General features: G+C 40.1%; 1 protein-coding gene across 2 annotated transcripts in view; it reads right to left on the reverse strand.

The window, feature by feature from the left end:
• Positions 1-11732, reverse strand: part of LOC118822694 (atrophin-1) — a 100027-nt gene that overhangs the window by 42826 nt on the left and 45469 nt on the right. For both annotated transcript variants that reach the window (XM_036591908.1, XM_036591909.1), the window contains exon 2: positions 10895-11081. In XM_036591908.1, the coding sequence (XP_036447801.1) occupies positions 10895-11007 (113 nt within the window). In that variant the 5' untranslated portion in view covers positions 11008-11081. The remainder of the gene's footprint in view (positions 1-10894; positions 11082-11732) is intronic.

An 11732-nucleotide genomic window follows, 5' to 3' on the forward strand; every position in this document is an offset into this window, starting at 1 on the left:
AGTCTGAACAGATCAGCTCCTAAACTGACCCACATGCTCTAAAGAACAGAGCGTCACGCTGCTTCACGGCTCATCCAGAGGTAAACAATCAACCAACCAACAAATGCCAGTCGCTCCCGGAGGATCAGCTTCATCTTCACCAGCATCACAGGAGCCATCATGAAGCTTCACTGACTGACAGCTGGGCTCATCACCCAGAATGTGTTCAGCTCGCCGTAAAGGACGCGGTCACTTCTTCGGTTCGTGTCCTTGAGGTCATATCGCCCAGCACTATTCTCTAGTGTTCAGATTACCTGATGGACTACAGCCACTGTAAACACTACAGCTTAGTTAGAACAGCTCATAAATAACTACATGAATAATTAACTATAATACATGAATAATTAACTATAATTAACTTCCTCAAGTGCTTAGACTAGACAAAATATTTGAATGGAGTTAGACACACTTCGCGCACACAAAGCTCAGTTCTAGCACACGTGAGAATATTGAACAGCTCTGGCAGAGACGACTGTGGAAAAATGCAAATGAGGTAAAATGGAGCTCATCGGGCACAACAGCACGACTGTTACCGTCAGAGTTCCACTGTGTTCTCCTACTACTGTAAGTGGCTTGTTGAACATGGACGACACTTCAGAACGGCAGCCCAAATGAATCCACTTGGAAATGTGCAGCACAACTGACGTTACAATAATGTTCAAAAATGTTCTTCCACAAATTAAGCAAACGAGGTTTGAGCTCTTTCAGCAATGATAGAATACAGTTTTAAAGATATTAATTAACTCATAATCCATACAGATAAACTGTGTCACCCAATGTTATAACGCCCAAGGGTGTTATAACATATTGTACATCCTCGTACTGACCAGTATGACCTTGAAAAAACAGGCCACCACCTTGCCTAATTATGGATAATGAAATGCGTAATAAAAATAAGAACAATAAAACAATACAAACAAAGAAATGAACATTATGAATCATTATGAAACTCATTTATTGTGATTTCTCAGCACTTTTCCCAAATGACCAGCCTGGAGAGGAGAGTTCACTATAAATCACTCCTTACACACAACTCCCCATCTGATGAATGATTTTATTATTCATCGCATCCACTCCACTCGCTCCGGGGGGAGAGGGAGACACAGAAAAGAGCTAGAATGAAGAAAAAAGGAGAAGGAAAAAAGGGAGAAAGGGGGACATGGGGAGGAGAGGATAGGATCTCTGTAGGCCCCATCAGAAATCCCTGAAACTGGCAGAGCAGTTTTTTAGGACTGAGACGAGACGGTTTCCACTTCAAATCACCCAGAAATGCTGCTGCTAAATGTACGAGAACGCTTGTTTAACAGAGGTGCTCAGCTCACTTTACTCAATAGCTTTAGAAAGGGACAGAAACACCGACCACTTAAACCAGACGGGTCAAATGGAAAAAGGATAAAGCAGCCCCCTGGGGTCTGACCACTCCTCCTAAGTAAGATGGGCTTTCAGACTGTGAGAAGACTGCAATCTACATAACAGATCGAGCAGGAATGCTGGCCGATGTTTTCCAATTCAGACAAGCCCATTTTCACCAACTGTGCTTTTCTGGGGAAGAAAAAAATCACGTAACTGGTCTCCGCTCAGTTTAAAATTCATTCAATAGTTAATATTCATTAAAAAAAAGAATTAATTTTGAAATATTCTGTAAAAGGAGTGTTACTTTGCTCTGGTAAATGAAACTATATCTTGGGTTCCATAAATTAACTATTTCCAATTTTTTTTTAACAAAAACATTTAAGAAATAGTTATCCCAGGCGTAGTCGATCAGCCAAGGCATGTTTGGTGTCGAATTTTGCTTCTTTTGTTTACTGTTGGAGCTACAAGCCTAATATTCTCATCAAACGCTAGACATCAACAGTCACCCAAATCTTCAACATAAAAACAAATCCCAATTTCTCTCAAACCTTTCGTTTGTTTCTATTTTAAAACGTGTATCTTCGTTTAAATAAAATCAAGCTCAACGGTTATTTATTAATGGAAACAGAAATAATCTATGTAATGTAGTGTCCATATGCCTGTGTGATGAGCCTGCACATGAAGGTCTGTGATGTGTTTACAGAAAAGGTTTAGGTGACTGTTGATTTCTAGTGATTTGATTTCAGCACTAAACTAAAGAAGCTAACTTTGGTCACAAAAACATGTTATGACTGATCACCTGAGGTAGGTGAACATTTGATTTTTCTTCAAAATATTCCTTAAATGTTTTCAATAAAAAAAAAAAAATGGACAATAAATGAATGGGCCACAAAACATAACTGTGTTTAGCACGACAGAGCAACACTTCCTCTATGTACTGTGACCTTTCAACCCTTGAGGTTGAGCCTTTAGTATACCAAGAAAGCAGTAGCTAAGTTTGCCTAATTATAATAGTCTTAACCAATAATTAACAGTGCTAAGAAAAGCAACATGAAATAGACCAAATACAATGGAGATGTTTTTGCAGTAGCAGGTAGTAATATTTAATGTAGAATTATAATATCAGCAGATTTAGGCTCATAAAACTGTCATGTTCAATGATTGTCTGACATAATTATTGACAAAAATGAAGCCCATGCCTGACAGACCACTACAAACATTCAAAATGTGATGTTTGATAAACAAATACATCCTAAACCATTATAAACAATATCAATTCAGGATAAAAAGCCCTGTACCTACAAGAAATTCATGCAGACCACAGTTTTGATCAGGGATCGTTTTTTATACTGTAAGGATTCGACTCAGATGAAGTTGGTTTGTTTGGTTCCCAGCACACTGTACATTACTAACACTGTACTGAACTGAAATGTACTTTATATTTTTGCATTCCAGAGGGCGGAATGTTCTATCAAGAAGTGGGTGACAGTGATGTCACTGGTGAAAGTTCAGCCAATCAGAAACTGGCTGTGTCACACTGCATCCTACTCATCACTGAAATCACCAGCGTTAAGTGAACTCCTACTGCATGAACATATAAACCCACAGTGGACAGAGAAAACTCATCTAACACTGCAGGAGGTCTTTTAGCGCCTATAGTGAGCCACACACTGCCACTTCATCAGCGCTCGCTGACGCACCTTCAGTACCAGTCAAAGGTTCCACAGAGGGTTTTATTACTTTCACTGTTTTCCACATTTTAGAATAACAGTGACGAATTATGCAGTGACCAAACAGAGAGTGTCGGAACAGAAGCAGCCAGAGAGCTTCAGACAAAACTATTCAAATTAATCATTGCTCCACCTGTTTTCCCTGTTTTTGTACTATAATACTTTATACTAACACTGTTTACTATCCAGTGTGGTTCAGAGGAGGATGGGTTCCCCTTCTGAGTCTTGGTTCCTCTCAAGGTTTCTTCCTGTTTCTCTTAGGGAGTTTTTCCTTGCCACTGTTGCCACTGGCGACGCTCATGGGGGCTCGGACCCGGATTTCTTTCTGTAATGCTGATTTCCTTGTAAAGCTGCTTTGTGACAACACCTGTTGTAAAAAACGCTACATAAATAAACTTTACTTACTTACTTACTACTTACTAGACACTTCATGAAAGTCTGAATCCAGTCCTGAGTCCTGACCTGCCAGTCTGAGAGTCCGAGTGGAAAGTGACCCTGGTTAACGGTTAAACCAGACTTTTTTCCTCTTTACTTTTTCGGACAGTAATTTTGCCCCTTGCGCTGAAGCGGACGTGGAAGCAAATACTGTAATAGTGTGGGTCGAAGCTCAATAAAAGGACATAATACAGCGCAGTTCAGTAAAAGTTGCAGTTGTAGTATAACGTCATCTTTGATTTGGCCTCAATGAATAGAAATGTGAATGTTTGCGAATGCGAACTTTACTGTCTGAGAGTTCGTAGCCACTTAGCTGAGCCTGTTACTTTCTTCTCTGAAGCCATTTGGCCTGATAAACAAGAGCTGAGAGATGCTTTTACTTATATTTCTGCCAAGGCTGAAGTTTTTTTAGTCTTAATCCTGACGCTGTGGTGTGAGTACAGAGGCGGTCTGTGCACTAAGGCAGCCAAGGGTCCTATGAAATTACAAATTGGATATATATGTTCATGTTAAATAACCTAAAAATAGCTGTTATTTCCCACTATAGCGATTTTTTCCATCATTTCAATGCAGCTCCACCCCCTGGCCACCTTTATAATGGACTATTAAATGAACAGTTTGTTTGCAAAAATGATCAATTAATGGAGTTATGGCACACCTGAGGTTTGAGGAAAGCCCACACCTAAAACTCCTCCTTCTCAATTCCAGCTTCCTATAAATACCAAAATTTCGCACCCCACCTCCTCCCCCTTCTTCTCCACCTTGTCCACACCTGCACTTGATCTTTAATATACAGGGGGGTCGTCCTTCTCGTGACCCACAGAGGCCATACTGAACTCCAGCCTAAAATTCCTCAGAGGCCCCCTCTCATTATCCCATTTACCAAGGCGTGGTCTGCATTTGCGAACATTCTTAAAAACAAGCTGATGGCCATGATTTAGTCTTAAATCGTAGCACATTCTGAACCCTAAATACGTTTTGTCTTTCATCAAGCCACTGAAAATTCACATTACAGCAGAGTCAAACGCCAGCGCTGTTCTCGAGCAGAACCTGTTAAATCCATTCAGCGAATCAGTGTGCTGTATTCAGGGTCAGGTGACACAACACAGCCACAAACTGTTTTAGGCAGAACCTCAAATGGCTCCCTTCTCCCTACAAAGTGCAGCATGTAGGTCTTAAAATAACGGCTCCTCCATCTAAACAGAGCTCAGTGAGTCTGACAGAGAACGACTCTGGATTCAGCCATGAGAGACGAGTCATACTGGACACAAAGACCAATATTTGGGTGTTAAAGCCAAAATTTTAGAACCCACACAGTGCAGTAAATAGGGAGCAGTGAGCCGTTTGAGATTCAGCCTTAGAATTTTCTGAGGTCTGATACTGTAGATGTTTAATGTTGACCATTAAAGGCTGTTTTTGTTGCAATTTTCAGCACTTTAACTACTTGTTTTATGTTAAAGATGTTAAATATTACTTTACATTTCATTACATGACTTTGTTCAACTCAATAAAGTTTCATTTTAGAGTTTAATTTAAAGTTACCTGTATTTTATTGAGTTTTTTTACTTAATCAAAACAACCCAACTACAGTTTGACTGATATCACCTGGAATGTGCAAAAAAAAAAACATGATTTATGAGAATGAATTAAAATGTAGGAATCAGTTTTTGCAAATGAACTTTATGTGATGACACAACTGTGCAGAGACAGCAATGAGCAAAGCAATGAAGTGATAATCTACAGTTTGGGAGGAGATTCTTCAGTCTGGTTTTCTGGGTGTTGAGAGGAGGAAAAAAAGCTCTGTTACTACACAAAACTCTTGACTCTTTAGTTAAGAAATATAATTGAGTCTCAAATTATTAATAGCAATAAAGCTAAACTTGCAATAGTATTTACATGGAATGCACTGCAATGCACACTGTAGAGGATACAGTCTTGTTTTGTAGCCTCAGTTACAGCCTTCAGTCTGGGACGCCCCCTGTCTGTGTGCTTGTAGACGTGACATAACAACGTTTTGCTAGTTACTTTTACTTTCACTATTCAGTAAACTTCTAAATGAAAAACAAAGAAGTGAAATCAATATTGTTTAGAAGTTCACTAACTTCATTTGCAAGATTAGCCATCTGCCTAGTTAGTATGCTATCCAAACTACAGTGTTACTCAGCTTTTAAAACTTATCTTATAAAATTCATGTTTTTTTCATGTAGCACTTTATTAACGTCCATCAGATTTAAAGTTTTCTCACCAAAGTTCACGTCAAAACACTCATTATTTAAAGTCATATCGCTCGTGGCACCAACGTTAGCTGTGAGAGAACGGCACTGCAGTAAATGACAGCAGGTGAATATTTTTTTCAAAGTTCATCATTAGATTTTGTTAATGAATTTTGTAGTATTACTGTTATTATTATTATTATTAGTAGTAGTAGTATTATGGCAACATTCATAACAATAACAATTTAAACCAAGCATTCAACATTACTTGGTAAGTGCGTTAGAACAATGGTTGCTTCTGAGCAGCAAAACTTTTGTGCCGAAAGTTTCAAAGAAACAAAACTGGTCAACTATTGGTCAACTGATTTGGAACTGTCACTCAAAATCAACTGACCAATAGAGTGCAGGTGAAAGGCCTCTTCTAAGACCCACCGCCAAAACAGTGATTCCAGAAGCACATATATATACGTATATATATATATATATATATATATATATATATATATATAAAATCAGCAATTAGAAAAAAATGAAAGCAAAGACTGGAAAAATGAATAATACATTTAAAAAAAAATGAGTGAAAATGAGTAGCAATCTTATTTTTTGTATTTGGACATTTTGGTACTTCATATTTTGCTTGTGTTTTTTTTATGATTTTCTTTGAAACCCCAGTCCATAACTTTATGTTTTTTATGGTGAAAATGTTCTGCCCTCTGCCTTTGAGGATTTCTTGCCCCAAAGGTCAAACTTCAACATTTTAGCATAAAAAGCATCATAAGTAACATAAAAGCATCTATGCCGCTTTTGTGCCGTCTTGTCCTGCATTATTTCAAAATAAAAAAAAATCAAAAACTTGCATAAATGGTCACAAAATAAGTGAATGCAGTGAATCTCAAGCCATCGATCTAATAGCTGCTAAATGTTGAACAGTGCTGCTAACTAGGACAGAGGAGCTGGTTAGCATTAGCTAAGTGAGGTGGAGGTATAGCAACCATCCATGCTAAAGCTTTAGGCGTGAGCCAGAAAGTACGACACAAATTTTCTTCTTTTGAAGTTCTTTTTCTTAATATAAATGATCAAGGAACACATAAAAATTCCTTTTCACTAATTACAATTTACAGGCCGCCAGGGCCGTATTCTCATTCTTACAGGAATTCTCTGAGTTTCTATCAAGTCTAATAACGCTTTCAAATTAAATAATAGTTGTTGGAGATTTTAACATCCACTTTGACAATCCTCAAGATGCACTTAGTAAGGCATTTATATCTATTATAGACTCCATAGGTTTCACCCAAATCATAAAGGGGCCCACACACTACCACAACCACACTCTAGACTTAATACTGACCTTTGGTGTAGACATAGATAACTTAGCCATTCTCCCCCAGAGCACAGCAGTCTCTGACCATTACTTAATCTCATATGAAATTCACTTTAGTGGTAATGTGCGTTCATCACCATGTTATTGTGTTAAACGGACAATAACTCCCTCCACAGCTGGTAGCTTTATTAGAAACCTTCCTTCTGTCAGCTGTCCAACTAATCCTACCGAGTTATGATATTATGACCAAGTTCTGAGAGGATCATTTTCGATCTACTCTAGATAGTGTGGCCCCATTAAAAAGTATAATAGTAAGGCAGAAAAAACTGCCCCTTGGTATAATGACCACACTCAGGCTTTAAAACAGACCACCAGACAACTAGAGCGAAAATGGCGCCTCACTAAGCTAGAAGTGTTCCAGTCCGCCTGGAAGGAGAGCCTTACAGACTATAGAAGAGCACTTACTGCAGCACGCTCAGCCTCTCTCTCCTCTCTCATAGAAAACAATAAGAATAATCCTAGATTACTTTTCAGCACAATCTCTAAACTAACAGAGAACAAAACAGTTAGTGAACCCCAGATGCCATCAGCCTCCAGCAGCAATGATTTTATGAACATAAAATTGAAATAATTAGGCAGAAAATTCAGAAACACAGTTAAACTCCTCAAACCTGCTTCCCCTTAATGCCAGCCCCAATCCTGAGAATATTATGATCCCTGCAGAGAGGCTGGAATCGTTTACCTTACTCCAAGAAAATGAACTAGTTAAAATCGTTTCTTCCGCAAAATCATCCACCTGTATGTTAGATCCGAATCCTACAGGTTTACTTGAGAAAATTTTGCCAGAAATAACCAAGCCTGTTCTGTCAATAATAAACTCCTCTCTTAGCCTTGGGTACATCCCAGAATCTCTTAAACTAGCAGTAATTAGACCGCTGATTAAGAAAGCTAACCTCGATCCATGCGAACTATCAAATCATAGACCCATCTCGAATCTCCCCTTTATATCAAAGATCTTGGAAAAAGTTGTAGCAAAACAGTTAAGCTCCTATCTGCATAGTAATCAAGTACACGAAAAATTTCAATCTGGCTTTAGGCCACATCATAGTACAGAGACAGCACTAGTAAAAATTGTAAATGATCTATTATTATTTTCTGACCAAGGAAATGTGTCTCTGTTAGTCCTTCTCGATCTTAGTGCGGCATTTGACACAATAGACCACACTGTCTTACTAGAAAACCTTGTAGGGGTAACAGGAACAGCTCTTTCCTGGTTCAGGTCCTACCTCACTGATCGCTATCAGTTTGTAAATATAAACGGTGAATCATCCGCCCTCACAAAAGTAAAGTATGGTGTTCCGCAAGGCTCCGTTTTAGGACCTGTATTATTCACACTATATATGCTACCACTGGGCACCATTATCAGTAAACATGACATAAACTTCCACTGCTATGCCGATGACACTCAGTTATATTTAGCAAGCGACCCGGATGATAAAATTGAACTTGTTAAGATTGAGGACTGTATAAAAGACGTAAAAGACTGGATGTCGAGTAACTTTCTCCTTCTAAACTCGGATAAAACAGAGGTTCTACTTCTTGGTCCAAAAGCAGCCAGAAACAAACTGATTTAACACTTAAACTTAACAATTTCTCAGCTGCATCAAGCTCATATGTAAAAAGCCTTGGTGTCATTATAGACCCTGATCCGTCCTTCGACACACACATAACTAATATTACTAGAACAGCCTTCCTGCATCTCCGCAATATTGCTAAGTTGAGAAATGCATTCTCTCTACAGGATGCAGAAAAGTTAGTTCATGCATTTATTACTTCAAGGCTAGATTACTGTAATGCCCTGCTGGCTGGATGTCCCAGCAAAAGCCTTAACGAGCTTCAGCTGGTCCAGAACGCTGCAGCCAGAGTTCTTACTAGAACCAGAAAGTTTGACCATATCAGCCCAGTTTTATCAGCCTTACACTGGTTACCAGTTAAATTTCGCATTGATTATAAAATTCTCTTACTGACCTATAAAGCTCTAAACGGACTCGCCCCTCAGTACCTGAGTGAACTTCTCTCTCACTATGAACCATCACGCCTACTTAGATCACAAGGTGCTGCTCACTATTAGTACCTAGAATTAATGAAGTTACGTCAGGGGGCAGAGCTTCTCATACAAAGCCCCCCAGCTTTGGAATAGTCTTCCTGTATATGTTCGGGACTCAGACACAGCCTCAGTGTTTAAGTCTAAGCTAAAAACTTACTTGTATAGTCTTTGGTAATTAGTTTTCCCTGTCAGTTCTATACCTGCCGGAGTCTCTGCTGCTCTGCTAACACTGTAATCTGTGATCGGTCACCCATTACAGAACTGACACCCATTACAGAACTGACTCTCAGTTCTGTCACCCATTACAGAACTGACTCTCTGTGTGTTTTTCCTTTCTTTCTTTTCTTTGCCGAGTTGAACAGCTGCCCATCCTGTGCGTCTGATGCCTCTGCCTCCTCTGCCTTGATCGGGTGCCACTGCTGCCAGCCCTCTGGACCGGCTTACCAACATTGAGCTTCATGCTGTACAACGCCGTGCAAACCTCACCCTCACATCCTGACCCCACTGATGCTGCTGCTGTTGCTGCATAAACTAAACTAATCAAATTAATCATTTGCTCCACCTGTTTTCCCTGTTTTTGTACTATAATACTTTATACTAACAATGTTTACTATCCAGTGTGGTCCAGAGGAGGATGGGTTCCCCTTCTGAGTCCTGTTTCCTCTCAAGGTTTCTTCCTGTTTCTCTTGGGGAGTTTTTCCTTGTCACTGTCGCCTCTGGCGACGCTCATGGGGGCTCAGACCCGGATTTCTTTCTGTAATACTGATTTTTTTTTTTTGTAAAGCTGCTTTGTGACAACACCTGTTGTAAAAAGCGCTATATAAATAAACTTTGCCTGCCTGCTTGCAAGCATGATAACAGCTCTGCTCACCGTAGATCATGTTGTGGCATCTAAAACAGAGTTTAGATGATACTGTTTCAAATCTGAGGGGGTGAAGTTGAGCACTGGACACTGAGGGACAGGGAGGTGAATTAAACCTGTTCTGTGGTTTTTGGATCTGAGATCAGCTCAATGGTTGAGCAGCACAGATCCAGGCAGTGCTACACACCACAGTGCAGGTGTGATTAACTGGTGGCTTCTTCTCCCGAGTTACATGACTATAAATGCCAAAACCCTAATAATCATTAAGGCTCATATGAGAAGGAAGGAGGATCTCATTTACCAGTAAATGTCACCTCTACCACAGAAAACCACTTCTAGAGAAAGTTCATCTCTACATTCACTGTGTCTGGAATTAAGGGGCACCTTCATGCACACACACACACACACACACACACACACACACACACACACTCACACTCACACTCACACACACACACACTCACACACACACACACACACACTCACACTCACACTCACACACACACACACTCACACACACACACACACACACTCACACATACACTGCTTTTTCCTGCAGCACTGCTGCACTCTCCCATTATCCTAGCTCACAAAGCAAACTCAGAGATGCTCTAAACTGCCCTCTAGCTTCACGTTTTATCTGAGTGTTTTCAAACCATTGCATCATAACACTCCCCGTCTTCTCGGCTTCGAATGAAATTAGAGTGGGGTATAAAACATCGAACCGTTTGTTTTACGATTATAAAGCACTAAAGGCAGCATGAGCGCTACGTCTTTAATTCTATGTACAGTACGTTTAACCGTACAGCAGAGCAGTGATCAGCATTCACTCACCTCTGACAGCCCACACACACCAGCACGATGAGGATGGTGACGACGAAGGCCGAGGCGGCGGCGATGGCGCCCAGGATCAGCACTTTAGTGTAGGGGAGATTGAGTAAATCCATGGAGGGCGAGGGCTCAGCGGAACACACATGCACACACACTCCAACTCCTACGCACTCCGACCGCTCCCCAACACCTGTGAGAAACGAGGAGGAGGCCGAACCAAAGACATTAGCTCATAAAACGCATAAACACACTGGCTATTATACAACACATATGGGACACACACTCACTGGCCACTTTATTAGCTACAGTTAACTTATACCTGTACACTCATGAGGTCCACATGCCATACAGGCACAATTTCCCAGAGGAAAGAAATATTCTAAATGAGATCTCCTCTTGATCTCAGCTTCTTCTACACACGGTTAAGTCCAGTTTGAATCAGACTGAGACTTGAAATTGGTCTCCTGAGAAATAAAACTCAGACTTTGATCAAAATGTTGTCAAATATGTGGATTAACTCTTTCTGTCTGACTCGTTTCAGCCCAGCCTCAGCTGAACAATATCTCCATAAGAAAAGTATGAGATCTCATCGTTCTCTTATACAGCTCTGTTCTAGATAACAGAACCCTCTCAGCAGTCTGTCAGTGCAGAAGGAGAACTCACGCTTTTCTCCTTCATCACCAGAACGTCTCACAGTGAGACGCTGATGTTAGTCTCCTCTTTTCTCCTGAGGAGGTTCAGGAGGAACAGTTCAGAAATCAGTGATCCTTCATTAATATAATACTGAGATCTGCTTTATTTCTCTGAGACGATCTTAAGAAAGAATTCTTTTCCTCTGGGT

Source organism: Colossoma macropomum, unplaced genomic scaffold (assembly GCF_904425465.1).
Source record: "Colossoma macropomum unplaced genomic scaffold, Colossoma_macropomum, whole genome shotgun sequence".
Taxonomy (NCBI): Eukaryota; Metazoa; Chordata; class Actinopteri; order Characiformes; family Serrasalmidae; genus Colossoma; species Colossoma macropomum.